Genomic DNA, 27,126 nt, shown 5'->3' on the forward strand with positions numbered 1-27,126 from the left:
TCTTGGAGTCCATGGTTCTCTCAAGAGTCTCCTCCAGCACCATAATTCTAAAGCATCAATTCTTCGGCGATCAGCCTTCTTTATGGTCCAGCAAGGTGATGTCTCTGCTTTTTAAGATGCTGTCTAGGCTCGTCATTTTTCTCCCAAGAAACAGGCGTCTTTTAATTTCGTGACTGCTGTCACCATCTGCAGTGATCATGGAGCCCAAGAAAGTAAAATCTCGCACTGCCTCTATTTCTTCCCCTTCTATTTGCCAGGAGGTGATGGGACCAGTGGCCATGATCTTCGTTTTTTGATGTTGAGCTTCAGACCATATTTTGCACTCTCCTCTTTCACCCTCATTAAAAGGTTCTTTAATTCCTCCTCACTTTCTGCCATCAAGGTTGTGTCATCTGCATATCGGAGGTTGTTGATATTTCTTCCGGCAATCTTAATTCCAGTTTGGGATTCATCCAGCCCAGCCTTTCGCATGATGAGTTCTGCATATAAGTTAAATAAGCAGGGTGACAAAATACAGCCTTGTCGTACTCCTTTCCCAATTTTGAACCAATCAGTTATTCCATATCCAGTTCCAACTGTAACTTCTTGTCCCACATAGAGATTTCTCAGGAGACAGATGAGGTGATCAGGCACTCCCATTTCTTTAAGAACTTGCCATAGTTTGCTGTGGTTGACACAGTCAAATGCTTTTGCATAGTCAATGAAGCAGAAGTAGATGTTTTTCTGCTGCTACTACTATTACTAAATTCCCCAATATGGTTTGTTTCCTCCTCTTCTTCAAATATGCAGGTCACCTGCCACTTATCACATTGCAACTGGACTTAAAACGTAGAATATTCTAAATGACTCACTACCAAAAGGGTCAAAGGAAAAGATTGACCCTAATGTAAATAAATAAGAACCAATTCAGATATGCAGAAAGATACACCCTAGACTGTACAAATACAGGAATATTCAAATGCAACTCCATCTAAAAAAAAAAACACACTGCATGATGAAAACTATGTAACAGGAAAAGTGGCTGTTTTGTGTTTTTAAGACACAGTTCTAATATGCATTTTGCCCTTTTAAGAAACAGAAAAACTGAAATAAAATATCTCACCTGTGCCTGAAGTGGTTTGTTTTAATTTTTTGCAATGCTCCTTTATTGCGAACTCAAAAATAATAATTCTGTTTTTGTAGTTTGTGTACATTTAAGGTGGACCATATTACATCGACTTGAATATTAGTTTTTAGCATGGAGACTGCACATGGTATTGAACTAGAAGTTTTTGCAGTCTTTCACAGATGAAATATAAAACCAGACCACCAAAAGTAATCAGCTCTTGAATTGAAATACAGGCAGCTCCCCACTTGCGCATAACCACCACATGTGTGACACACACACCATTTTTGGTGCCAAAAGGGGGTGGAATGGGGGTGGGAGCAGAACGGGAAGGACTTGCGCACGTCCTACTGATGTGTGCAGTGGCCACGAACGGAAGCCTCGCGTAAGCAGGGATTCCCCTGTACAACAGTCAGCTATTAGGAAAGGGTCAAAAAATAAGAGTAGAAGGCAGCATCAGGATCAAACTAGTTGGTTGACTGGTGTGGTACTCTAAAAAATAAACGTTTCCAACTATCATCTTCTACTATTACGGAGAGAAGCAATACATGATAGTATGTTCATCTGCATGAGAACTGTAACTGAAGACACAGATAATCCTCCATCTATACCCTATACAAACACAGAATGTATGTTTGACTGAATAATTTAGGAAGAAAAATAGTTTTAAGCCATTCTAAAAATCCACTACGTAAAAATTTCAAAACTGGAAACCTAGAGTCCTAAAAAGTCACTCTAAAAGAACCGATATATTTTTAAAAAGTCATGTTTTTTCACAGCAAAGGTATTAAAGAGGAAAATCTGTCGTAACTTTACTGCACACTTCATAAAATGCCTCCTGCCGCTTGGAAATAATCTTCACCAATCTGGTATGCACCCGTGTCAAAACTGTTATTATGTAAGGCCCCCGCCCACATTTGCACAGAAATATCTTTAAGATCCCTTTTTAATCCTAGTATCAGAATATCGAGAGGATTTTCTAACATTTAAGATTTATATCATAATCCTACTAAAAAAAAAAGCATTCTGAAGTACTAAATTCCATTTAATCCAGTAAATGTGGAAAATTAGATCTCTTTCTTGTATACAAATTATGTATACTGCCTAAAAATGTCACTAAAATGTCATAAGTATGAGTTTACATTGGCAAGATGTCTATGTATGCTTTATACATATAATTTTGAAACAGCATTGTGTCATAAGCCGCTACTTATGAACATCCAATAGCGATGCTTGCATAATAGCGATGCTTGCATAATAGTCCAGATGCTGGAGATGATTTCATTGCCACTAACTACCGTTTTTCTGGGGGATCAGTCTCTAGGACATATGACAAGGCACTTCAGTTGTTGTTCTTAGAAGAGCACAAAATTATACATGAATGAAACGTGAAGGATGGACATAAACCTTTTTTAATGTTAATTCACAATAAGGACATTATCTTTTCAGTAAGAATAGGTTTCTAAAGCCCTATCATGTCCTTCAGTGGAGGAAGAGGGCTTTATAGTATAAAAGTAATGAAGAGGATAATTGTTTTACCCATTCTCCACTGATATATATTTTTTTTTTTTTTGCTTCAATTAGCCCACAGCAGTGACCCCTGTGTGGCTCCCAAAGCAGTCTACACATTTCCCCAAGTGTGTGTTTGTGTGGCCACTTTTGCAAAGGAATATATAACACTTCATCCAAATAGTTATTGATAAGGGCATCTTGACACCTAAACATGGTTCTCACCAGAACTTCCAAATTCTATTCCTATTATTAATAAACGTATTTACTTAACATGCATATTTCAACATAAATCTCTAAGCAGTTTATGTATGTCAACGAAAATAAAAATTAAAAATGCAGTAATTTCATATTCAAAACTGTTGCTAATGGTAATAAAAGTAAATTCCACAGTTTAAGCAACAATTGATTTCAGAACCATGTAACTAAGCACATAAATAAAATATATACCATATAATTGAAGCCTATACAAAACATCAAAATACATCAAAACACAACATCAAAATAAAACCTAACTGCAGCATATATCAAGAAAATCTCATAACTATTACAAAAAAAAACCCCTAACACATGATAAAAAACAAGAATTCAGGAGCCATGCTGTCATCCTCAATCGGGAAGCATTCACACTCTCCTTGCACCACACCATCCACTTAGTTCTCCCTTCAATAAAACAAGCAACAACCAATAGGCATGCACAAAAAGATAGCTCTGTTGAATAAGAGCACTTCAACATTAGAAAGTCCAATGAATAAGAAAAAGAAGAATAGAAACAAAAAAAGCCATCTCTCATCCAGAGGAACACAAGAACACTTTCCGTAACTCTCTCATCTAGGGAGATCAAAGTCTTTCCCAACAAAATATTACAGTTTGAAGTCGGACATTGCCACTAATGCACCTGACACCTCACATTGTTTTACAAACTATTAGCATCCAAAACAGAGATGCTAAGTGAAATAAGTTAATGTTAAGAAACAATTCAACTCTTAAACAATTTTTTTTTCATTTCCAAGTTTTAACTTACCTTGCCTTCATCCATTGGATTGTCACTAATATGGACAACAGGTCCTGGATGAGACTTGGATGACCTGAAAATATAATCAATATGTATTTTTTACAAATTAAGAACAGGAATGGGGGCACACAAAATACACAAATATCGACACAAAGAAGCAGGCACCAATGTCAGTGAAAAAGCCCATGCTATGTAGAAGCACATAATATTACAGACTACGGTAAGTATGTCCAGTTAGAAAGGACTGAGGTACTTAGAAAATAATGGTTTTACAAATTGAACAGTTATTGTAGTAGGTACAACTCAAACTATTATTATTAATAATAACTCCCCCTGATGGGACTCATTAGGTGCTGTCCATGATATTGATTCTCAGTGTGTAAACTCGGTGTCATAGAATTAGAAGTCTTTAAAAGAGAAACCTTTTTTTAAAAAAAGTACAAAATTGTCTGAGTATTCCCAAAACTAAAAAATGTAACAAAGTACATTTCTAATCACATTTATGAACAACTAAACTCTTTAAAATCACACTGGCTGACAGAATTTAAGACTAATCAATACTTGTTAGTGGAAAACTGCTTCATAATTTGGCAATGCCAGACTGATAAACTTCCATGAAGTATTACAGAAAATGCCTATTAAATGAAATTACGTATTCATGCAAGTCCAGAGTTCCATGGCACTTGTACTGATGGAAAATATCTGTGAAAGATTAGTTATCAACTTAACTAGTAAAACTTCAGGGTCCATAAAAATACTTGAAAACAAACTCACTGTAACAATTTCACGAGAATAGTTACTCAGTGTTTAAAAAGAAGCAACTATAAACAGTAATAGAAATGGAGTGACAACAGAGAAGCTAGAAACTAAGAGCACTCTCAGCATTCTCAGGAAATAGATCAATTCGCAAAGAACTCTGATATGATGATATTTTGATGTACAGTGCCAGTTTAGTGACTTCCAGAGACCTGTTTTAAAACAGTGACTGAGTGAATTTTTTCTCTGAGTTTAGAATTGTAGTGTTTCTTAAAATTAAATAGTAATATGATGGTAAACACCAAACAGGATGAGTTGTGCAATTGAAATAGTAGTCAAATCTAAAATCTAAGTTGTAATTAGCTTTCTTTCAGGTACTATCTCTAGGAAGTACGTAAAGAAATTTCCAGGGAAGATTCCATTTTGTTTGAAACTAATATTTGAACCAAGTAAGTCCAAGTTCATATGTAATGCTACGCCAAAACATGGCTGTGTGACAACACATGAGCATGTAGATACTCACAGTAAAAACAGTGGCTTCTTCTTTTCAGTTTTCCTGCTGCCAAACTACAAGAACCAAAAACCCAGGTTCACACAAAATGCTAAGCCAGACTAGGGAAGGAGTAATCAGCCACAATTTTTTTTCCTGAAGGTGCCCATGTGCTCTGATTTCCCTAAGGTTTGGCATAGTGTTACGTGCCAATCAAGTCTCTGTCCACTTTACCGAATGTCCCCTCCCTCAACAAACTCCACTTCAAATACTTTTTTGCTATTGCAATGGTTCCCAATTAGCTAAGTATTGTTTTTGAAAAATCAAGCCATGGAACCCCTACTTTAGAAAATTTTGATATCTCCATGGTAGTTTTTGTTATGTGAATGGTTCCATGGACTCCCTGGGTGGGTTACGTGGACCTCCTGGGGTCTGTGGACCACCAACTGGGAACCACTGGCCTATTGGAAATCTTTTAAGATATTCATCCAGCATAAAGTTAGCCTGAAATACTTTGTCGTTTTTACTAAAAGTAAATCAAAACACATGTGCAAGGTTATGAACTCCTCAGCTATAGATCTGTCAAATTGTTCTATGTAAAGTGCCATAGATTAAACTAAAGAAATCAACATTGATTTAGGGTAGAATAACAATTTTCAAAAGATTTGCATCAGCCACAATTCTAGGCTTGGCAGGACTCTCAAACCTTCCTTTAAAAAGCCCTTAACCAGAGAGTCTTCAAAGATCCATATGGCTACAACAAGTCACACATTAGGTGCTGATCTAGCACTTACTAGATCTAGATCTACCTACTCAAGTTAGGTGGTAAAGATGTGAGAGCACACATGACTGAATTCTCTTCCATACAAAACTTCTCTCAGACATGTGAGAAGAGCTGTAGCTTGGCATTTTGCCAAACATCTAGCTCAGTTGTCTATGTAAAGGAACTGCCTTGCACGCTGAAACATTCAGCTCCATAAATGCAGCAGTAAAAACCAGACATAGCTCTGCTACTTGAGTGAGATCTTGACTGTATTTTCCAAACTAAAATTAAACCAATAACCAGGTGGCCTTCCCAATTAGAAATGCTAAATATGTGCTCTATTAAATTGCCACCAGGAAACCAGTCTCACAGTACAATTATTGCCATATCTACTTAGAAGCAAGCCTCACTGAGCTCAACACAACTCATTTCCAGGTAAGAATCAATATTTTCTGGGGGGTTCTCTTCAGGAAACATGCAAAACAACATCGCCTGTGAGGGTATAGCAGCTGATGTGCTATGCTTTCACTACGACTCAGGCAGATACCAACTATGAAAATCTTCCCCTGCCCCCAGACAAATGCATGCATGAATGAAACAGACTAAAGCAATTAAGTCACACTTTTATCTTTTACCCAGTCATGGCATAGATAATTATTGATTATAATCAATATCTACTGGAATAATCAAACTTGAACAATAAAGGGCAACTTAGCCTAAAACTTGGGGGGAAATGAACAATTGGCTATGCAGTATTGTTGCATTAATCAGATCACTAATCAAACTCTCTCCCCTTCAGGCCCTCCCCCCAATCAGCTCCAGAGGGTTGAAGGCGACACCAGAGCAGATTTTGAGTGAAACCTCAGTGGTTCAGCACTGGATACCACAAAATAAAAACCTCCACAATAATACTGCTGGCTCCTAATACATAAGCTAACATCTAGGACTTCCCCCCCTTTGGCTCCATTTTATTCCTTGTTCCCTTAACCACCTGTAGCAAAATCAGACAAATTTACTTATTACACCAAGAAAGCAAACCAAGGATCCAAGAAACTGAACAAAAGACACTGGCTTCAGGTGATAATGCATGTCAATATGAAATTATGGAATAGGCTTCCTAAGTGGAGGACTTCCCATGGAGAATGGAGGAGTAGGAACAGTCATCAAAACCTTACGAACAAAATTATTGGGAAGACAATGCTACTAATGAAAGGGTGTTAAATTACACCTGAATAGGCTACTTGTAAAATCCTTCAGTGTTTTCACAAATTGCTATAAAATCTATTTTAAAGGTAGCACGGTGTGTTTAAAAACTGGCAAGATAACGGCCCCAGTCCAGTGACTGAGACAAGACATATTGTTGACAGAGTTCACCGTTCTGAGTCCCAACATATCAACTTGGCTCAAAAGTCTCAATTTTGTCTAGAAAGGTCTAACAAATTAGAAGTGTATTTTTTGGCTCCCACATTATACCAAATGGAAAAGAATACCCCAGCCCTCTACATGCTGGCCTGGGAACTCACGGGTTTAGCAAAAGCAAATGGAAACTTTTATCTTCCTCCACTTCCTAATTCAATCAAGACAGCACTATCACTTATCAACTGGCTACTAACAGGATATTCAAAAATCTTCTTTGTTCACTGATAAATCATCTTTCCATGACTACCTTAGTCTTTCATATTGTTCATTTCTAATATAGCTTAGTTTAGTTTCAAGAGAGCGGCCTTACTAGGATAAACTCAGTCTAACTGAACCCTGGAGCTCCTGGTTTTGGGTGCCTGCCTCTGACACTAAATTCTTCTTGGGCTTACTACTGTCCCTTCTCATTCCCCTCCTTGTCTGGTCTGGTCTGCAAAAGTTAACCTATAAATTGCCTTTGGTTTTACTCTCCCTTAGTAAACCTTTTTATCCTCCAACATTTCTCCTATGAAAATAGGGACGTCCCATTCCATAGTGATAATTTTACTATTATACCCTAGCCACTCTGGGCGGCTTCCAACATATATAAAAACATAATAAAACATTAAACATTAAAAAAGCCTTCCTTATACACGATTGCCTTCAGATGGCTCGGGGGTCGGATAACTCCACACCCTCCAACATTTCTCCAATGAAAATAGGGAGATCCTAAGGAAAAGCAGAACATTCCTATATGAAATCAGAAACCGGGACGGCTTCTCTAAATCAGGGATGTCCCTGGAAAATAGGGACACTTGGAAGGTCTGCCTTTTCTGTTAAACTCTGATACAATCTCTGTTGTTCCCTTCCCAAGTACCTTTTAAAGGCACCCCACTACCAACAGAAGGGGTGTCAAAAATTAAACTGCAGTGTAACACTTCTTTGGGTGATTTAAAGCAAATTGGAAATATATTTTGCTGATTGTTAAAACAATGGGAAAAAGTTGAACTGCTAAAAATGATGAAAAATAGGGAAGGCAGCCAGAAGGGCACAAATAATGCATTCAGTTCAGGTCTGATAATCAAACCAATTCCTTAACTCAGAATTCTTTAATTCTAACTGAACAGCTTGTATGTATTAGACTACAGTTAGGGGTTTTTTTTACAAGAACCTTGAGATCCACTAAGAAAGCCTGAAGCGTCATCTCTGACCTAGAATAAAAAGATGTGCTCTTGTTTATTTTGAAAACATGCTAGTTTCTGGGCCAACTCAAATGTACTGACAGCAGCCTATCCTCTTGCAGATGAGAGCCTGGACACAGGACACAATGCAGAGAGCCTCCCTCACCCAGTCCTACAGTCATATTTTCTCTTCACAACTGGTATTCCTGAATACCATTTTTTTCTGAACAGTAAGTTTCAAAGGGATACAGAAACATGTCCCAAGCAAGTCTGATAAAAATATACTTACTAAGTTAGGCAGCAACATGAATCAGTCTCAACTCACTAGCTCTTCAATAACTTTTTGTTTTAAAAATTACATGAGAAGTGAGTTTAGTTAAATGAACAAAATGAAGCCTAGAATTACATTTGTTTTATTTCTTTTTAGTTACTGCTTACTTTAGCAATCTTTTGAATATTTTTAAATACTTGTTTTAAAGTGTTTTTATCAATCAATTTAACCTTTTATTTTATATTTTTGTAAAGCACTTAGCAGTTGTATGCAATCAAGTGGTATATGGAGTTTATTAAAAGTAAGTAAGAAAACATGAAACAAATGTGAGTCAGACTCAGGAGATATTTATTATCATATATGAAACTAAATGCAAGAGAAGTTTGAGAAACTATGCTTAGTCCAAAAATGCAGCCTGTTCTATACTCCCCCCCTTTAAACGATATTGAATTTTACTGTTGCACACAAACGCATGCAGTCACAGAAAAAAGAAAAACTAATAATACAGAGTTGCAGTATGAAATAAGAACAGCAAACCAGTATACCAGATTACAATCATACTTCACTAAATATCAAACGAATGAGAAGAATGGAGCTGGAGGGGTATGGGTAGATCCTTTCCTGTTAATATATTCAAGGGAAACCAATCTGCATAATTTCTGAGACACTCAACAAATATATACTGAATGTGTGTGTGTCTACAAACACTATCAGTGCTTTTAAAAAAAAACTTCAAGGGATTCCATTATGTACTGAATATATTTTTATCTAAATGACATACCAAATGTTTAAAATATTACTTTGCTGGCATGCTGAAACTAGGATCATGGCCAGGGTTCAACTAACAAGTCCTGCTAGCAGAAGCTTGCACAAGGACTTCCACCAATTCAATGGGTCTTCCTTGTCTTCTTTTCCCACACCACCCCAAACTGGCTTGAGGGCATGAGACCTCCCCCCACCCTGAACAGCAGGTGGAGGGAGGACAGAGTGGCTCTTTCCATTTGGCAAGCTAAAAAGCTGATGGAATGATTGCCATAGTGTTACATCGAATTCCTCTGTGTTCTACATTGTATGACTAAGGCTGTAACCCTACAGCTGGCTACACTACGGCTCAAATGCATGATCCAATGAATGCAGAGAGACATACTATTTCTGAATAAACCCATAGGATAGCAATGTGCCACACATTCTAACAGTAGGAGTATTATTTTCCAAGGAAATTTCTACCACTTTAGCCAACATAGGATGATAGTCAATTAGGTCACTGAGTAGATCCATGGACACCAATGCTTTTTGGTTATTTACCGTATTTTTCGCCCTATAGGACGCACCGGCCCATAGGACGCACCTAGTTTTTTTTGGGGGGAATAAAGAAAAAAAAATTATTCCCCGCCCCAGCCGCGGCTTCAGCGCACCCCACGCTCCATGCAGCAGGCTGCTATCCACAGCCTAGGGAGCCCTGCGGGAACTCCCGCCGGGCTCCCTAGGCTGCGGATGTCTGCCCGAAGCGTGGGGCGCTCTGCTTCAGCGCGCTCCGCGCTCCGGGCAGCAGGCTGCTATCCGCAGCCTAGGGAGCCCTGCGGGAACTCCCGTGGGCTCCCCAGGCTTGCTGATAGCTTCCTGAAGCCTGGAGAGCGAGAGGGGTTGATGCGCACCGACCCCTCTCGTTCTCCAAGCTTCAGCGAAAGCCTGCATTCGCCCCATAGGACGCACACAGATTTCCCCTTCATTTTTGGAGGGGGAAAAGTGTGTCCTATAGGGCGAAAAATATGGTAAATTCATTTTATTTTATCTACACCGAGTATGACTAATGCTGGGTATCATACATATACACATAACAGGTCAGAAACCAGGGCTTCACAGGACTTCACAACCAAAAAAGGAAACACATCTACATTTTGTGTGTTGTGTCAATTGAGGATATAGTTGCCAAAAAGAATGATACCCAAATAAATTACGTCTATTTTCACGTAAACCATACTCACAGTTCAATGGCTTTATTCCACATGATGACATAGCCTGAGAGAGAGAAGGACTCCACATTAACAATGTGTATATTTCCTCTTTCAGTGCCCACATACAGCCATTTACTTTGGAACGGCATATGGCAAAATGTTATCCTGAAAGAGAAAAAATTGAATTAAAAAATGTACCTTATCTAAACCCTAAAATTGACGATAAATATCAAGGAAGGTACACTATTGCACTTCATGTCTAGAGTTTATGCTCACAAAAGCTTGTTTAATTCACAACCAGGTAAATCAAATTTTCTCTAACTTAGGTCTCTGCTTTTCAATAACAGATCATTAGTTCTCAACCGTATCTCCAAAACAGTTTTATGAATGTGTCGTTCTGTTAACACACACAACGGGAACACTAACTGCTCATCTGCAACACATATAGAATGCTAGGTCTCTATGCCTTTAAAATGGGGTGAAATGAAGAGCTGTTCCTATACAAACATGAGAAATAACGAATGAAACAACTTAGAAAATCCATGATGAATGATTCTGCAAGAGAATACAAGACATTTCTGCTCTCCCAAAAAAATCAGAGCTAAAGACAACCACTTAGCCGAGAGAGAGAGTCTCTTTATTTTACTTCGATAATGGAGAATATTTGTAGAATGGAGTCATTCCATAAAGAGAAATCTGAAGTGCCCACTATTCTGAATTTGTTTCAAAGATCTGCTGTGCAACAGTAATTTCATCCATAGCCACTCTCAGTTTAGGTCAGAGGATATCTGTAAGGCACAAGGATCCACATTTCTCACAACTTTCTAATTTATTGTCAAGTACTGAGAGCAAACTACTATCCAAGATCTTCACTTTCTCCTTCCTTAAAAGCTGCAGTTTTGTCAAATAGCATTCTATAGAGAATGTAATTTATAATTGCAATAAAGGGCATCACAGTCTTTGTAGCTGGATACATAAAAAAATGACATTATTTTGGCTATAGGGACGTGAGAATCTATGGCAGAACCACCATCAAATCCAGACCCTTACTAGGGAAAGCTCTAGGGCTGGAGGTCGTGGGGGGGGGGAGGTTGTGGGGGAGAGAGGAGGGCTTTGGATACAGGGAAGGATATTATCTCTCTCAACCCCCCACTGACACACAACCTTTTGCTCCCTACCAGTATAGCATGGATGGTGTGATAGCCATGAACGTTCCCATGGCCACATTGAAGAGACCTGCATTGGCAGACCTTCTCCATCTGCAGAAAAGGAGGAAGACAATATCCAGGGCCACAGGAGAATATCCTAAAATGCTTAATAGTAAGTAGAACTCACATACTGTTTACTATTGTTTATTTATCGTCTTCAGAAGAAAAGCTTGATCTTGCCTTGGTATTTCGGGACATGGCCCAGACTAACAAAATAGAATACACCTAATGTGGAAGTATGGGACGCAGGTGGCGCTGTGGGTTAAAGCCTCAGTGCCTAGGACTTGCCGATTGAAAGGTCGGCGGTTCGAATCCCTGCGGCGGGGTGCGCTCCCGCTGCTCGGTCCCAGCGCCTGCCAACCTAGCAGTTCGAAAGCACCTCTGGGTGCAAGTAGATAAATAGGGACCGCTTACCAGCGGGAAGGTAAACGGCGTTTCCGTGTGCGGCTCTGGCTCACCAGAGCAGCGATGTCACGCTGGCCACGTGACCCGGAAGTGTCTCCGGACAGCGCTGGCCCCTGGCCTCTTAAGTGAGATGGGCGCACAACCCCAGAGTCTGTCAAGACTGGCCCGTACGGGCAGGGGTACCTTTACCTTTACCTTAATGTGGAAGTGCTACAGCACAGCCATAATCCAAGTAAACATTGCTAAACACCTATTGAATCTAAGCACAATTTGCATAATTACTTACATAAATGTCTTAAGGAAGGTCACTTGAGAGGCAATTTGCAGATACTTGCAAAGGATTTCCTTTGCTAGTTGTAGGCCATATGTCTCCTCTGATAAAACTGTCAAAGCTACTTAAACAAAACCTTTATCATGATTTGTAAAACTTAGTGTAGTGTGTAACAATTAAACTGTTCCCAAAAAGAAGTTCATTGTAAAAATCTCAAATACTGATGCTTCAAGTGAAAAGCCAATTCATTCTTTTTCTGATTCATTATTTTAATCCAAGGTTTTTAATTTGCCAAAAGAGTTGTACTAATTTATATCTGTGTCAATCTATTTATTTCAGCCATACTGTTTTTGTTTTTATTTGCTATTTAACTGGTTATTTAATGATGTATGCCACCTTGGGCAATTTTCTATTTGACAGGTGGCCTGGAAATATGGTAAATAAAAAGGTAAGGAGGAAGATTATGAAGGAGATCCACACATATGGCAGGTCTTTTCCCAAACAGCTGTCACATGATGGACTTGGCAACACAGTCTGGCCATAAAGGTCGAGGCAGCCCAAGGCCTGCTGAAATAAAATGGCTAAAATCTGTTAATTTTGACACAGACTCTTCCTGGAGCATATTAATCAAGAAATAAACAGGAAAGAAAACCTGAGAAAACAGATCTCTCTTTCCCTTTTCCCAGACAAATTATACAGCTGGGATGTCAAAAACCTGCTATACAAGAATCCCAAGTAATCCTGTGGAAGCAATTCCATGGAGATTGCAATGTCTGCTTCAGCACATCCACATTTACTACTGCTCCTTCCCATTGGTGATTCATGCCAACTGCAATGGCTCATAAATGTGTAGTTGTGTCCATAGCTGTACAAGGCAAGACATTACTTTTTCCACACAACTGCTTTGCATAGAGCAATTTTGCCAGTTTCTAGGTAGCAACAATGTAAAAGGTACTGACAAACAAATCTGCTTTAGTTCTATAACCAAAATGCAGGCATTCACCTTGTTGTGTCACTTAAAGGTGTGCACAATCCAAATGTTCTACAACCACCATTTATGTGCTCCCCACAATAAATGCTGCTGGGGTGACTATGCAAGAGCCTGATGAAATTAGGAGATTAAACAACCTATGGTTTCTTAATATGTATTTTGTTCCAGTACATTCAATGCCATCTGGAAGACTAGCCACCAAGGGATTCAAGACAACAGAAAAAACAGAAACACATTATGCTTTTTGTCTAGGTATGTCGATAGACAATGTACTTTAGAAATTAAGTAAGACTTCTTTTGGAAGAAATGACACAGCATCACATCTTCAGGAAGCTCAGGAATTTCTTGAAAGGCGACTATGGAACAAGGGTGCAAGGCTATGCCTTATGTTTGGGCATTGCTGCATCCATTTTGTGGAATTTTCTCCCTCTGGACATCTGGCATGTATGCTATGCCTTAGACCAGAAGTTCCCAAACTGTGGTCTGCAGAACATTTATTTAGATGGTCTGATATATCCATACAAAGTATTCATATTGATTTTTTATTTTATTTCTTCTATTATTTGTTATGTTGTTATCTTATTGTAATACAAATTGAACTGCATTGTCAAAGGTATGAAAAGGTAACAGAGCTCCAAAAGATTCAACAAGATCTACTCCCAATAGTTCCCTGTTCAGGTTACCCACTACAGTAAGCATGGATTTCCTTCTCAGGCCTAAAACTGGACTTAAATGGAAAATTTGTATCCACCCAGCATTGAAATGGCACCATCTCTTGAGCTCCTTATCTAGAAATTCAACAGAGACACAGCCTCATGGAAACAAATAGTGAAAACTATGGTTTAGTGAGATGTCTGAATGGACACACCAGAAAACTACCCAGGCTCCAAGAGTTACATTTAAGAGGGAAAAGGCTAGTTTGGAACATGAAGCATTATTTTATTGAATGCACTTTAATATAGACAAGAGCTTGCACTTAATGTTTTAAATTTAACATTAAGCCATTATGTTAATAACTTATGGAAGTGCCTTGTACGTAGTAAAGAGTATTTTAATTGATTTATTAAAAATGCATAGTCAAGCATTTATGATGCATCTTTTTAAAAATCCATGTACAGTGTTAGTTAATGGAAAATACTGTAAACTAGGTCACAATTGCACCTTTTTCTTCAGCATTCTTCCTTCATATCAGTTCACTAATGTTTCTTTAGAGTACTAAAAGTATAACAAAAGTTGCACTATTTAGCTAATTCTTCAGGACATTAAAGTGTTCAGAAGAAACTAAATTAAAGGATATTCTCACATTCTTTGTGAGGAAGGAAAACATAATCTCTGAGTTAAGAGAATCAAGTTGCCACACTGTTTAATTTTGGCAATAAGTTCTATGCTCTGTTTGACAGAGAAAAAAGCAAAGAGATAACAGAAGCCTCTAATCTTATCCTTTCTTAGTGACATGAAAAAACAAGGCTTCTCTCAAGGAAAAATGTTTAGGTGTCTGTTTGATAGATATTTCACTCTAAAATTTTAGCTCTTCTTGTAAATTGGTTTGCCACACTTCCTAAATTGCTAGTAATCAAGTGTTACATTTTATCTATGTTACTAGTGTAGAATATTGGTTTACCATGACAAATTCATTTTCTGCAAGGGATAGACGGGGCCCTTGGATGGGCTGTCCCTCCTTCTTTCCACACTAGGCAGGCAAGATTATAAAAACTGCCGGCATTTAGTCTGAGTGGGCTTGGTTTGTAAGTGCCACAGCTAACAGAATAGCATCCCAAGAATAACAAGGCAACAATAAAAATAGAACAAAGTACAGTGGTACCTCGGGTTAAGAACTTAATTCGTTCTGGAGGATGAAACTGTTAATCTGAAACTGTTCTTAACCTGAGGTACCACTTTAGCTAATGGGCCGCCATGCCGCCGCCACTGCACAATTTCTGTTCTCATCCTGAAGCAAAGTTCTTAACCCGAGGTACTATTTCTGAGTTAGTGGAATCTGTAACCTGAAGCACCTGTAACCTGAAGCATCTGTATCCCAAAGTACCACTGTAGCAATAGAAACCAACAAAACCATAAGGGGTGAAGAATAGCCCTTAGAGCTCCCTGCCTTGCAACTGACTGCATTGTATTGTACTGGCAACAGCACTTCTCCCTACTGCAGTGACACCAATCACAGGGTGTCTCAGATCCCTTCCATTCCTAGCTGAAAATGAACTTCTCACAGTAAGTTCATATTTTTGCAGTGGAGGAGGAATATACCAAAGCAATCTCCAGTCAGGTAGGTATGCTGTAGCCTGGAAACTACTTACAAACTATGTGTTACAATACACACCAGTCAAAAGATGCTTCAGCAGATGTATTCACATTTTTAGCTTGTGGCAGCTCTGCAAATGTCCCACAACAGAATGTCCCACAATGGAACATTATATTCAAAGGCAGAAGAGGAAGAAGCACTTTTTTGTAGAATTGGCAGCAACCCCACCAGGCACAGCAGCAGCAGAAACATCACAACACTTGGAGATACACCTTAATCCACGATAACTACATAGCCAACAAAACCTTATTTCCCATTGTATTGTGCTGGACAGAAACAAGCGGGTAATCTATTGACTAAAGTCTCTTGTATGCTTAAGCTATTTGTGTAAGGCCCAGCCAATATCCAGGGAGTGCCACTTATGTTCCTAGGTAAGTGTGAGCTCCAGACAGCACCAGCTCTATGGGAAATAAATGAATTTACCTTGGACATATATGCTGAGCCATGCAAAGCACCACTGAGTCTTCAAGAAAGATACACAATTCCATAAGTGCTTAGGATGCCCACAAGCTCAGATCCCCCAATGACTGATGTTACTGACACCAGAAAACAGCACCTTTCAGCTCATCCACTTCAGAGGCACTGTGCACATGTGTTCAAAGGGTGCTTTCATCATGAACTTAATGAAGACCCCAGGTGGGATAGCAATGAACTGGAGATGGCTTAAACAAAGCCTTCCCCTGTAGGAAGCGCTCAGGGGTGGCAATCCAGGGATGCTCAAGCAGGACAAGACAGAACAGAGCATAATACTACCACTATCCACTTCAGGGTGTTTGAAGGCAACCCCTGATCCAAGTATGACTGCAGAAACACAGGCATCCCTTCACAAACCCTTACATGTTACCTAATGAATGCAATACCTTCAAGTTCTACATTATGCGCCAGAAAGGTAACCACTACACTATTGTTGCCCCTTCATGGATCACTGCCTTGTCGTGGCAAAGGGGCTTGAATAACTCCAAGAAGCTATGAGCGATGCCGTGCAGGACCACCCAAGATGGACAGGTCATAGCAGAGAGTTTAGACTAAATGTGATCTACCTCAAGAAGGAACTGGCAAACCACTACAGTATTTTGCCAAGAAAACTCCATGGACATAAAAAAAGGAGAATCTTCGAGAAGAAAGTGAGAGTTTCCAAGGCATGCTCTAGTCCATGGGGTTACGGAGAGTCAATCACGACTAAGATGACTAAACAACAACAACACTATTGTTGTAGCCTTTACATTCTAGGCCCCTTCTTTCTATTGCCAGAAGAGTCACAATCACCCTAGATCTGGGTGGGCTGTGTTCCTGACCAACAAGATCTATAGGCACTGAAAGAGGTCACCATCTTTCCTAAATTATTACAACCAGTTTGGACTGTGTGGAACCAGAACACAACCACAAACACCATCTCTGTTCCTCTCTACCTCTAGATGATTGAATCTGCCCCCAGTCTCTGACTAAAATGCATTCTGGTGAATTTTATAATCAATGTATGTGAAATCAGGCTGAGAGGACAGAGATTAAGTTAGTTATTCATGCCCTTGTGGGTGCACCAACTGTACAAGATCCTATCTTCTGCAATCAACACAAAACCTTCAGTTGTCCCTGCCAAAAGTGAACAGAACCTGACAAATAATCTTACTACTTTAGTATTGAAAAAAGGAAATAAAAGGAACTGCATCTGCCGGTCACATTTGCTGACAGCAAAACAGTTACAGCTGCGTTTTAAGGATTATTGTTGTTTACAGTTAAAGTAAATACAATCAGACCAAACTTAAAGGGAGAAGGGAGTGGAAGAAAAGTGGGGGGTATAAGCTCCGGCAGAGCTGGGCATGTTGTTTATGCAAACAATTCTAAATATGGATCCCAAATGTCTGAGTGTTTATTGTATTCATGCCACCTATGGATGGTAACATTTTAATATGTTGCTGGAGTAAGTAAATCTTCTGACTACTGAGCAACTGCCTCATAGATACAAGGATGCATATCTTGTGAGCTACTAAAGAAATTTCAGCTGAACTGTCATGTACCAGGTATTTCACTAGCCCTCTCTCCCCAGGCTTTTAAACAATTCTAAACAGGCAAGTTAGCACAGGAAATTTCTTTAGTATCTGCTGGGTTAGTTGGCTCCATTTGACTTAGAGGAGAGCATATGTTGTGTAGGTCTGTTCTAGGAAGCTTCCATCCTTCACAAAAGCATATTATATATATTTTTGTGCTTGCCCAACTGGTCCAAGACATTTTGCTACTTGAGGCAGCATGTTGCCTCTGATTCTCTCTCCTCCCATAGCTAGTACTGAAGAAGCCCTGCTTGCATAAACAGAGCAGCATAGATCATTTCCTTTCTTGAGAGTTTTAAAGCAATTTTTAAAGCAAAAAATAGGTGAGGAATTTGTGGTTCTCTAAATGTTGGACTACAATTCCCATAAACTCAGCTATTGGTCAAGCTAGCTTGCTTTGAAGGCTACAAATGGCTGATTTGTGAGCATACACACAGATACACCCTACCTGTTTCTTACTGGACTGACCAATATTTCAAATACAGATAGGTAGCCGTGTTGGTCTGCCATAGTCAAAACAAAATAAAAAAAATCCTTCCAGTAGCACCTTAAAGACCAACTAAGTTAGTTCTTGGTATGAGCTTTCGTGTACATGCACACTTGGTATCTGAAGAAGTGTGCATGCACACGAAAGCTCATACCAAGAACTAACTTAGTTGGTCTTTAAGGTGCTACTGGAAGGAATTTTTTTATTTTGTTTTCAATATTTCAAAGATTGCCTAGAATGGAATCCTCTTTTCATATGGCTAATACTGGACATAAAGAATGAGATATGAGATGTCCATTTTTATTAAAAAAGAAGAAGTACTGAACCAAAGGCAAGCCAGTAGCTGAGTTGCTAACAGGGAAGGGAGAAACTGAAGAGAGTAATCAACAGCCCCAGCCCTACGAAGGCTTATTTCTCTTGTCTTTTAGTCAGATTTAAATAAGTGAACAACATTAAGGGAAGGAAAAGCGTGGCTGCAAAGATGGGAGACAGATGAACAGTGTCAGGAGAACCTCAAGAGTAGAGGCACTCCTGTGGTGGGATGAACGTTAATGAGGTGGGAGGCACTGGAGACAGTAGAGATAACAGTCTCTCCAACCCAACCCCAGCCAACACTTCACAGATGAGAACAAGGACTCTCCTGTTTGTGTATTTATGTTGGTCAGACATAGATCTAGATAGCAAAAGCTGACCGGCTGCTAGGTATTTGAGATATGTTTTCAAGAATGGGGCCTAAAAATGCTTCTTTGTTTCTGCTACTGAAGTTGAATTCTAAGAGGCAGAGAAGCCTCCTTTTCCCCCTCCCACTTCCCAGCTGGGCTGGCACCTGCTTGCTATGTAACAGTAAGCAAGCAAATGTACCAACCATCACCATCACTTATCTTCTTATTTCATACAGAGTCCCCACATCCTCCCAGCCAATAGAAGAAGTGATTTGCAAGTAAAATGCTCATGAAGAAGTAGCAGGTTAGAGTATGCTTAGGGCACGCAGGACTAAAACCATTTGCTGCCTTCACCCTATTGTGTGAAAATGAGCTAAAGTTGACATACATTGTAAAATATAAAAACAACAAATAATTCTTACCTTTCTCTGTTAAATTTTAGGGAGTGCAGTATAGCAGGCCTCTTCTGACGCAAATTCCATAAATGTAAGGTATCATCAGCCAAGGCACTCACAAGGGCTCCCTTAAAAGAAAATGGAAAGCTTTGTCAAGGGAATCGTAAATATTTTGGAATTATGGTGCTTTCAATATTTTAAAAGGGATTAGAACTGCTTCACAAGAGTCAGTCAAGTTGCATTCAAACACATTTAAAATATTCCAGTTTTGCAGCAGAAAATGACAATTTATAATTATTGTCATTAAAGCTAGGTAAAAAAAAAATCTGTTAGTCTTTGCTTCATTATATCAATTTGACTGTATCAGTACCAAGAGTCAGTGCTGGACAAACCAGCAAAAGGTAAATTGCTCAAAAATGGGAATGGAAGCTTTCAATCATCTCCAACTTGTGCTCAAAAAAATGGGAGAAGAATGCAAGCCCAAGGCTGTTTGCACACATAACAGCAAAACATGGCTTGTCATTAAATTTGAATGCAGTAATTAGCATAAATAAGTTATGCTTATTTATTTCTTTTAATTTTCTTAATTAAGTTTTTTAATTTTAATTTTTCCATTTTTATTGTCCAAGTAATCTGACAGCTCATCATTCCAGTCAATTTAGTTGCAACCATTTGCACTGAACAGATTGCCTTCTACTTTTAATACACACAAAATTGTATGTATCATGCCCAAAAATGGAAGAAGCAGCTCCGATGAGAGAAGAATGGATACAAAAACTTATGGACTATGAAGAAATGGCGAAACTTACCGGAACAATAAGAAATCAAAATAACAAATTCTTTATAAAAGAATGGAAATGGTTTATTGAATATTTACAAACCAATTGTAAACAGATATAGACATTTGCAGGATTATTGTAATAACCTGCAGTTTCAAAAGAATATATAATAAAAATAGATAAATAAAAGAAAAGCTTAAGTTAATTTAGAATATGCAGGAGATGATAAAAATTAATTTAAGGAACAGCAGAAAGAGGAGGAAGGAAGTCGAGGTTTGAAATGTTACAACTATTGTTAAGCTATTGAAATGTGTGTAAATGAAAGCTATAAATAAAATTATATCTTAAAAAATTGTTTGTATCACAAGCTTACCAACCTCATTGATCAGAAACTGAAGCTGGATTACTGCAGCACCGCTGTCATGTTGGCAGTAGCATTCAACGCCTGGCCGACCAAAACTGACATTAATTTCATTAAGGAATATTAGCTAATATAAATTTGCATGAGAAGCAAATAATAACATCAAACTTTCTATTTACAATTATGCTAAGCAACAACTTCTATATGTCAGTTATACCACGGTGCAACCTTTTATAGAAGCCACACTGAAAACCAGCAAGCGCTAAAGAATTTATTTCCCCATCATTTGTTTTGGACAGGAATTCTAGTTCATACTTGAAAATTTGATACTGAGCCTGGTGGCAATTTAAGCCTCATTGTCATCACTACTTAGATGCTGTGAAGAATTTCTCACATAGGACCACAGTTGCAGGAATACTTAAACCACAGGAAAATGAAATGTTAAGGTGATCTTAACACATCAAAAGCTAGCTGAAAATTGCTAGATCAACACGCTGCTATCCTTTCAGTATGGAAGAACATCACCTTCCATTTCTGAAATGAAAGGCTTCTGGCTGTTGATTTAATAAATTAAATTATTTATTCTTATTTTAAATTGTTTGTATTGTGACCAATTTGTTTTAGTTTTCTGTAAGCAAACTCAGTCTTTAGAGAGCTGGGATATAAATATTTTCAACAATAAATAAGCAAGTAAAGAGTGCCTGTTCCTGCTGCATGGGTACATAAAGATGTGCTAGAAAAACCAAGGGTTAGCCTGTTTTATTACGGCCAAATCATTTATCCTCCCACAATTCCTTCACCCTCCGTAGGGAAGCCCAGCATGTGAACTTTCACCCAGGAGCCAAGTAATAAGTGGACAGCTCACTATCATTATTAATTGTTACCATTATTTCTGTCCTCTTTTACTCAGTGAGTTCTCTGGTTATTTATGAACAGTACACTAAAACACAACACTTTAAATCTGTAGATTTTTAATACAAAATTTACAAACAGCAGAACTGAGGAGAACTAAGGGTTTCAGCTGACAAGTCCTGCTAGTGCAATGGGGTTCTCCCATCTTCTCCCCTTGAAATTGGCTCTGGGGAAGCTCCAGAACAGCACGTAGGAAGAGGCGAGGGGGTTGTTTTGTCTAACAAGCTGACAAGCTTGCACTGGTGGAATGAGTGCCTTACTGCTATGTTGAATTCTTCCTTAAATATAAAGATGCGTTTGAATAAAAGGTTTCCAAAATTTCAGTATAAAAGCCAAGGAGGCTTTAGAAGGTAAGCCTTCTAAAAACCTCAGTACCATCACCAAGAAGGCACTGTATCTCATTCTCAATAGGACAGAATAATTAAAAAAATGAGAAACATGCATGAAAAACTACACAGTGAGCTCAAAGTACATGCCTTCTTTTGTAGCACCCTGCTTGTGGTTAACGCTTAGCTGGAATGAAATATTCAGCGCAGCAATAGAGAAATTAAAATAATAATTTATTTGTCAGACAAATAAATGAGAGGCACAGTGGTATATGGTTACCAAGCTCTGGCCTGGCCTCCTGCCATTATGGCCAGCACTTATATTTCCTTAATCCAGCCCCCTTGCTCCTCCTGTGGCTGCCTCTGTCCAATCAGCCTGGTTGAAATTCCTATTGGCTGTTTGCTAGAACCAATCACAAAAGATACACCCATTTCCTTTTGCCTTTTATGGGAAACAAAAAGCTATATATTCTTCTATCTATAAATGACAAATAAGTAGTCATATATCTTACATTTGTCTCAACAAGGAACCTTAATTACCAGCTCACCTCGTGCCCTCCTTGCCCTATTGCCCTCCAAAACAGATGGTTTAATAGTTTTAAATTTTTATCTTAAACAGATGTCAAGGATCTTGAGTTCACATCAACATTGAAAGATCTCCTTCTTTTGGAGGTCTTTAAACAAAGGCCTGACAACCATATGTGTGCTCTAATGATGTTTCCTGCTTGGCAGGGGGGCTGGGCTGATGGCCCCTGTGGTCTCTTCCAACTATATGAAATAAGAATCTAGCATAAGGATTTAACATTTCTTAGTTCCTGAATCCTTTGCATAATTACATTTAAGCCAATATATTTCATACATTATCATAGATACCTTTTTAGAAGAATAAATCTTCTCAAAGTAAAAAAGGAAGGAACATTTTACAGCCTCCAGATAAAATAGGAAGAAAACCTCTTCTTCTGTTTACACTCCCCTTCTCCAGCCAAGCCAGCTGCTTTTTTCCATTTGCTCTTGGCCTTTTAACCTTAGGAAAATATGGCTCAAGTTTAATGGGAGGCACATGGTTTTATTTTACTATTTACCAAGTCTTAATTATGTTTTTCTCATCCTTTTTTATATTCTGTAATATGTAGGGTCAGTGTAACCTTGGCTCTCAGCCTGTAATTCCCTTTTTACGACTTTGAGAATTGTTTTCTGCTATAAATCAGGGGGCCCCCTTGTCCAGGAGGATAAACATCTTGCCAAAGTACTTAGGCAGCTGGTCTTCTGCCTGGCATGAAACATTTGAAAATCTTTAAGCTCATTTTAAAATACAGGCCCTGGTCAAAATATAAGCCTAAGTAAAATGCAGGCTATGATTAGATGCCTCACTTTCTTTTCCTTTTAGGTCCAAAAGGCACATTTTCAGTAAAGTACATGTTACATACAAGTGCCACAGTTGCCATTTTTTCCAACAACAGGCAGGTATACTTAATCTTCCCTTGCCCATGATATCATCCACTCAACCCTATAGTCTAGGCAGTTCACAATTTATAATAAAAAGAAATCAACAGTAACAATCAACTACATGAAATTAATACAAACACTGCAGCACTACAAAACCATATGAAGGTACGTAAGAATTTTTAAAAAGTGTTGAAACCCTATGACAGACTGGAGATAGTTCTACAAACCAAAAACATTAAATTTAAAAGACTCATGGAAACAAGGTATTCACCTAGCATAAAAAAAATCCTACTGTACATGCCAGGGAAACTTGTTTGGAGAAAGCATTCCAGGGGTCCCCCACCCCAAAAGGCCCTCTCACCAAACAGCCTCCCATCACCTTATTAGGCTGGAGAGTCTCTGATGAACATCTTACCGCCCTGGTAAGCAGATAGGCAATCCTTCATGCATCCTGACCCCAAGCTATTTACAGGTAATTTTTTATTTTTTATTTATTTATTTCAAAAAAAAAAAAAAATACTGCTTGGTTATGAAGTGGTTTATAAAAAGAATAAAACAATCAAATTATTGGCAGAAATGATTTAAACTACTATTTTAAACTTTCAAAAAATTAAAGCCAGCAATAAACTAAAAATATATCAGTATTCTAGAAACCTGCATAGGCTTGTCTAAACTAAAGTATTTTGTAGAAGTACAGTGAAGGCACATGCCTGATAACAATATAAAATATTAATACCAGTACTTTGAAATGGGCCTGGAAGTGGACTGGAAGCCAGTACAGATCACAAAGGACTAGAGTGATGTACTGATACCTATCAGCAAGCAATAATAATACTGCTGCTCTACTGTGGGCCAGCTGAAAATTCCAGACTATTTTCAAAGGCACATATAATGCATTGCAGTAATTGAACTGGAAGGTTACACAGGGCATGGATAATTGTCCAGTCTCAAAGTTAATCCTCCCAAAGTGGCTTTTAAAGCCAGAAATAAAGAAATAAAAATGAAAGTGTATTGGGCTACAGTCATGCACATGTGTGTATGTGTAGGAATATTTTGTCTGGTTCCATGTTTTGAAATTTTATATTGGAACAAGCCCTGAACACTGTGACCACAGTGGAAGGGATAAATACAAACTTCCTTAAACAAATCAGTCAAATCATTTATAATCAGTGCCGAATTTATGAATGGGCTGAGTAGGCTGCAGCCCAAGGACTTATAATCTAGGAGGACCTTGGCCTCTTGCCATTTTTTATTTTAATAAAACAGGCATTTTTTACTATCTAGGTGCAGTTGCTTAGTAACATTAAACATGTGCTGTATGAGTCTGTATATACAGTTATGCAACTGTATAACAGTTACACAAGTGAGTACTTACTGTTTAGTAAAATTCATGGAGGCTTTAAAGCTACTCAGAATCAAATGTCAGCAATGAAGCAATACAGTGGTACCTCTGGTTGCGAATGGGATCCATTCTGGAGGCCTGTTCGCAACATGTAAAGAACACAACCTGCAGCGGCGCATCTGCGCACATGCGGGTTGCGATTCGCCGCTTCTGCGCATGCGGTGAAACCCAGAAGTAACCCTTTTCAGTACTTACGGGTCACTGCGGGATGTAACCTGAAAGAATGTAACATGAAGCGGACGTAACATGAGGTATGAATGTACAAGTGTTCAGATCACTGTCTATCAATATAGAATGCATTCTAAGAACAAGTGAGGATTCTTTTATATGATTGTGGATCACAATAATTTTGACTTTTTGTGAAAATGATAATGAGTAAGCAATATGAAAGTGGTGCTAGTAAATGAAAAGTGATGAAAAGAAGTAAATACTCAAATGTTTAAAGCCAATCATGTCATATGACAATTGTGCTTACAAAGAGAAGAATATCAAGTAAACTAAACAGCAGTCTGAAGAACAACCAGTTTATATACAGAACGCAACCTTCCGAGAACTGTTGTCGGTAAATACCATTACAAATACCGATACCTCTGGACAAAGTGAATATGAAGTGACAGGACCTAAAGCCAAAGAATTAACACAAGGTGTTGAAGGAACAAGCCATGAGATAATTATGCCAAAAAAAGAGCAGCAGTTCAAGCTCATTAAAGCATCTTAAACAATTGGAAACAAAGCAAATTATTTCAGTGAAAACACTAGCATTGCAGACATAAAAATGCCAAGTGTTCTGCCACTAGTGATTTCAGAAATAATGATGTAGGTTTACGGACCACATTGAATAACAAGGAAGCATTATTCTGGACTGATAAAGGTCTAGTGTAATATCAACACTGGGGCAGCCCTTTTACCAATTTGAAGCAAACATACAAGAACCAAGCCCAGTTCTGCTCTAAGAATTTATTCTATTCCACCAAAGGAAATGGAGAAACCTATCCTCAAGAGTGGCTAGTGCATTCTCCCAGAAAATCTATGGTTTCGTGTGCACACTTTTCCCTAACCAGACTACCTCAACTACAGCTTTAACTTGTACTGAATTTGCTGCTTGGCATCACACTTATCTTGCTCAAATCCATGGCAACTATAAAATCGTAGAAACTCCATGCTAACATACTTAACAAGAAAGCATAGTCAAACACTCACATCAAAACTCAAAGTGCAGATCAGAGTAGGATTACTGGAGGCACGTACTTTAGAGCATGTTGTTGCAGTTATTTCCCTCTCAGCAGAAAATGACTTGGCATTTAGCAGAGATAATGAAACATTTGCTTCACCAAACAATGGTAACTTTCTGTGATTGTTCGAATTAATTGCCAAATTTGATCCCTTCCTGTGTGCTCACATAAATCAGTATGGAGGTAAAGACTCTAGTCAGTCATTGTATCTATCCAAAACAGTATGTGAGTTGGTGGCTAATACGAGTTCGAGAAGCTATACTGAGCAACATCAGGCAGGCAGGTTATTTTAGTTTATCAGTTGATTCATTCCCTGATGCTTCCCATGTTGATCAACTTACTGTCATTGTTAGATATGTTTCTCCTAGTAATGGATTACCAGTCAAATGTTTTCTGATGTTTTTTGAACTGAAAAATCACACCGGTGAAAGTATGGCTGAGCTGATTCTGAATTTCTTGAAATAAATTTCAGTAAATGTAGAGGACAATCATATGACAATCCAGCCAATATGGCTGGAAAGTAAAATGTCGTTCACCAAAATATTATGGAAAGGAACAAGTTTGCAAATTTTATTCCATGCGCTGCACATTCCCTAAATCTAGTTGGATGAACTGAAGTTGACTTGTGTCTGGATGCAGTGAAGTTTTTTACCACAATAAATGAGCATTATTGTTTTTTCTCTGCTTCTACAAAAAGATGGGAAGTGCTAAAAATTTATTGACTCTTGCATCAAAAGTTCCTAAACATTTATCAGACACAAGATGGGAGGCTCACACCAAAGCTACTACAGCTATTAGCAAAAGTCATATTTACATTGTTGAAACACTCAGTCTTATTTACTGTGATGGAACTGAAAAAGGAGATACTACATGACAGGTTGAAAATCTTCTGCAGAAAATGGAAGAATTTGAATTCATTTTCATGCTTCACTTTTGGACACATTCGCAAGACCAATTTCATGAAGTTAGCGAGGCAATCCAAAGTCTGCAAATCTCATCGAGCACATGCAAATATTTACAGCTGGCAATTGCAGTTTGTATCCACCACTTAAGCTAAATTTACTCTACTGGATGTAAAGTACAAAACTGCCAAAAGAAGGCAGAGTACGAAAAAACCAAAACAATGATGGGACAGCACCCTAAGCCTTAGATGAACTTTATCCAAGAGACAAGTTTTGACTACATTCATTTATCCCTTTTGTCATTGATTCTCTTGAAGTCAACCTAGACAGAAGAGCAATAGTGTACAGGGGTGTAGCTGACCTTTTTTTTTCATTTTTGGTGAACCTGCAAGCAACCAAAGAACTGATTTACAATGGCGTCAAAATGCTGATGCAAGAGTATTCAAAAGATGTTGACCTTAGCCTAGCCAGTGAACTCTTGTACTTCCCACATGTATGTAAAATAACCTCACCCTGAAAAAGAGACGTATTCAGCCACCAATATA

General features: G+C 38.4%; 1 protein-coding gene across 5 annotated transcripts in view; it reads right to left on the reverse strand.

Annotated features, from left to right (window-relative positions):
• Positions 1–27,126, reverse strand: part of STXBP5 (syntaxin binding protein 5) — a 114,316-nt gene that overhangs the window by 65,824 nt on the left and 21,366 nt on the right. For all 5 annotated transcript variants that reach the window (XM_079970872.1, XM_079970871.1, XM_079970869.1 and 2 more), the window contains exons 3-6: positions 20,378–20,459; positions 19,249–19,349; positions 10,474–10,608; positions 3,639–3,702 (exon numbers count right to left, since the gene is read on the reverse strand). In XM_079970872.1, coding sequence (XP_079826998.1) covers positions 3,639–3,702; positions 10,474–10,608; positions 19,249–19,349; positions 20,378–20,459 — 382 coding nt within the window. The remainder of the gene's footprint in view (positions 1–3,638; positions 3,703–10,473; positions 10,609–19,248; positions 19,350–20,377; positions 20,460–27,126) is intronic.

Source organism: Podarcis cretensis (assembly GCF_951804945.1).
Source record: "Podarcis cretensis genome assembly, chromosome: 3".
Taxonomy (NCBI): domain Eukaryota; kingdom Metazoa; phylum Chordata; class Lepidosauria; order Squamata; family Lacertidae; genus Podarcis; species Podarcis cretensis.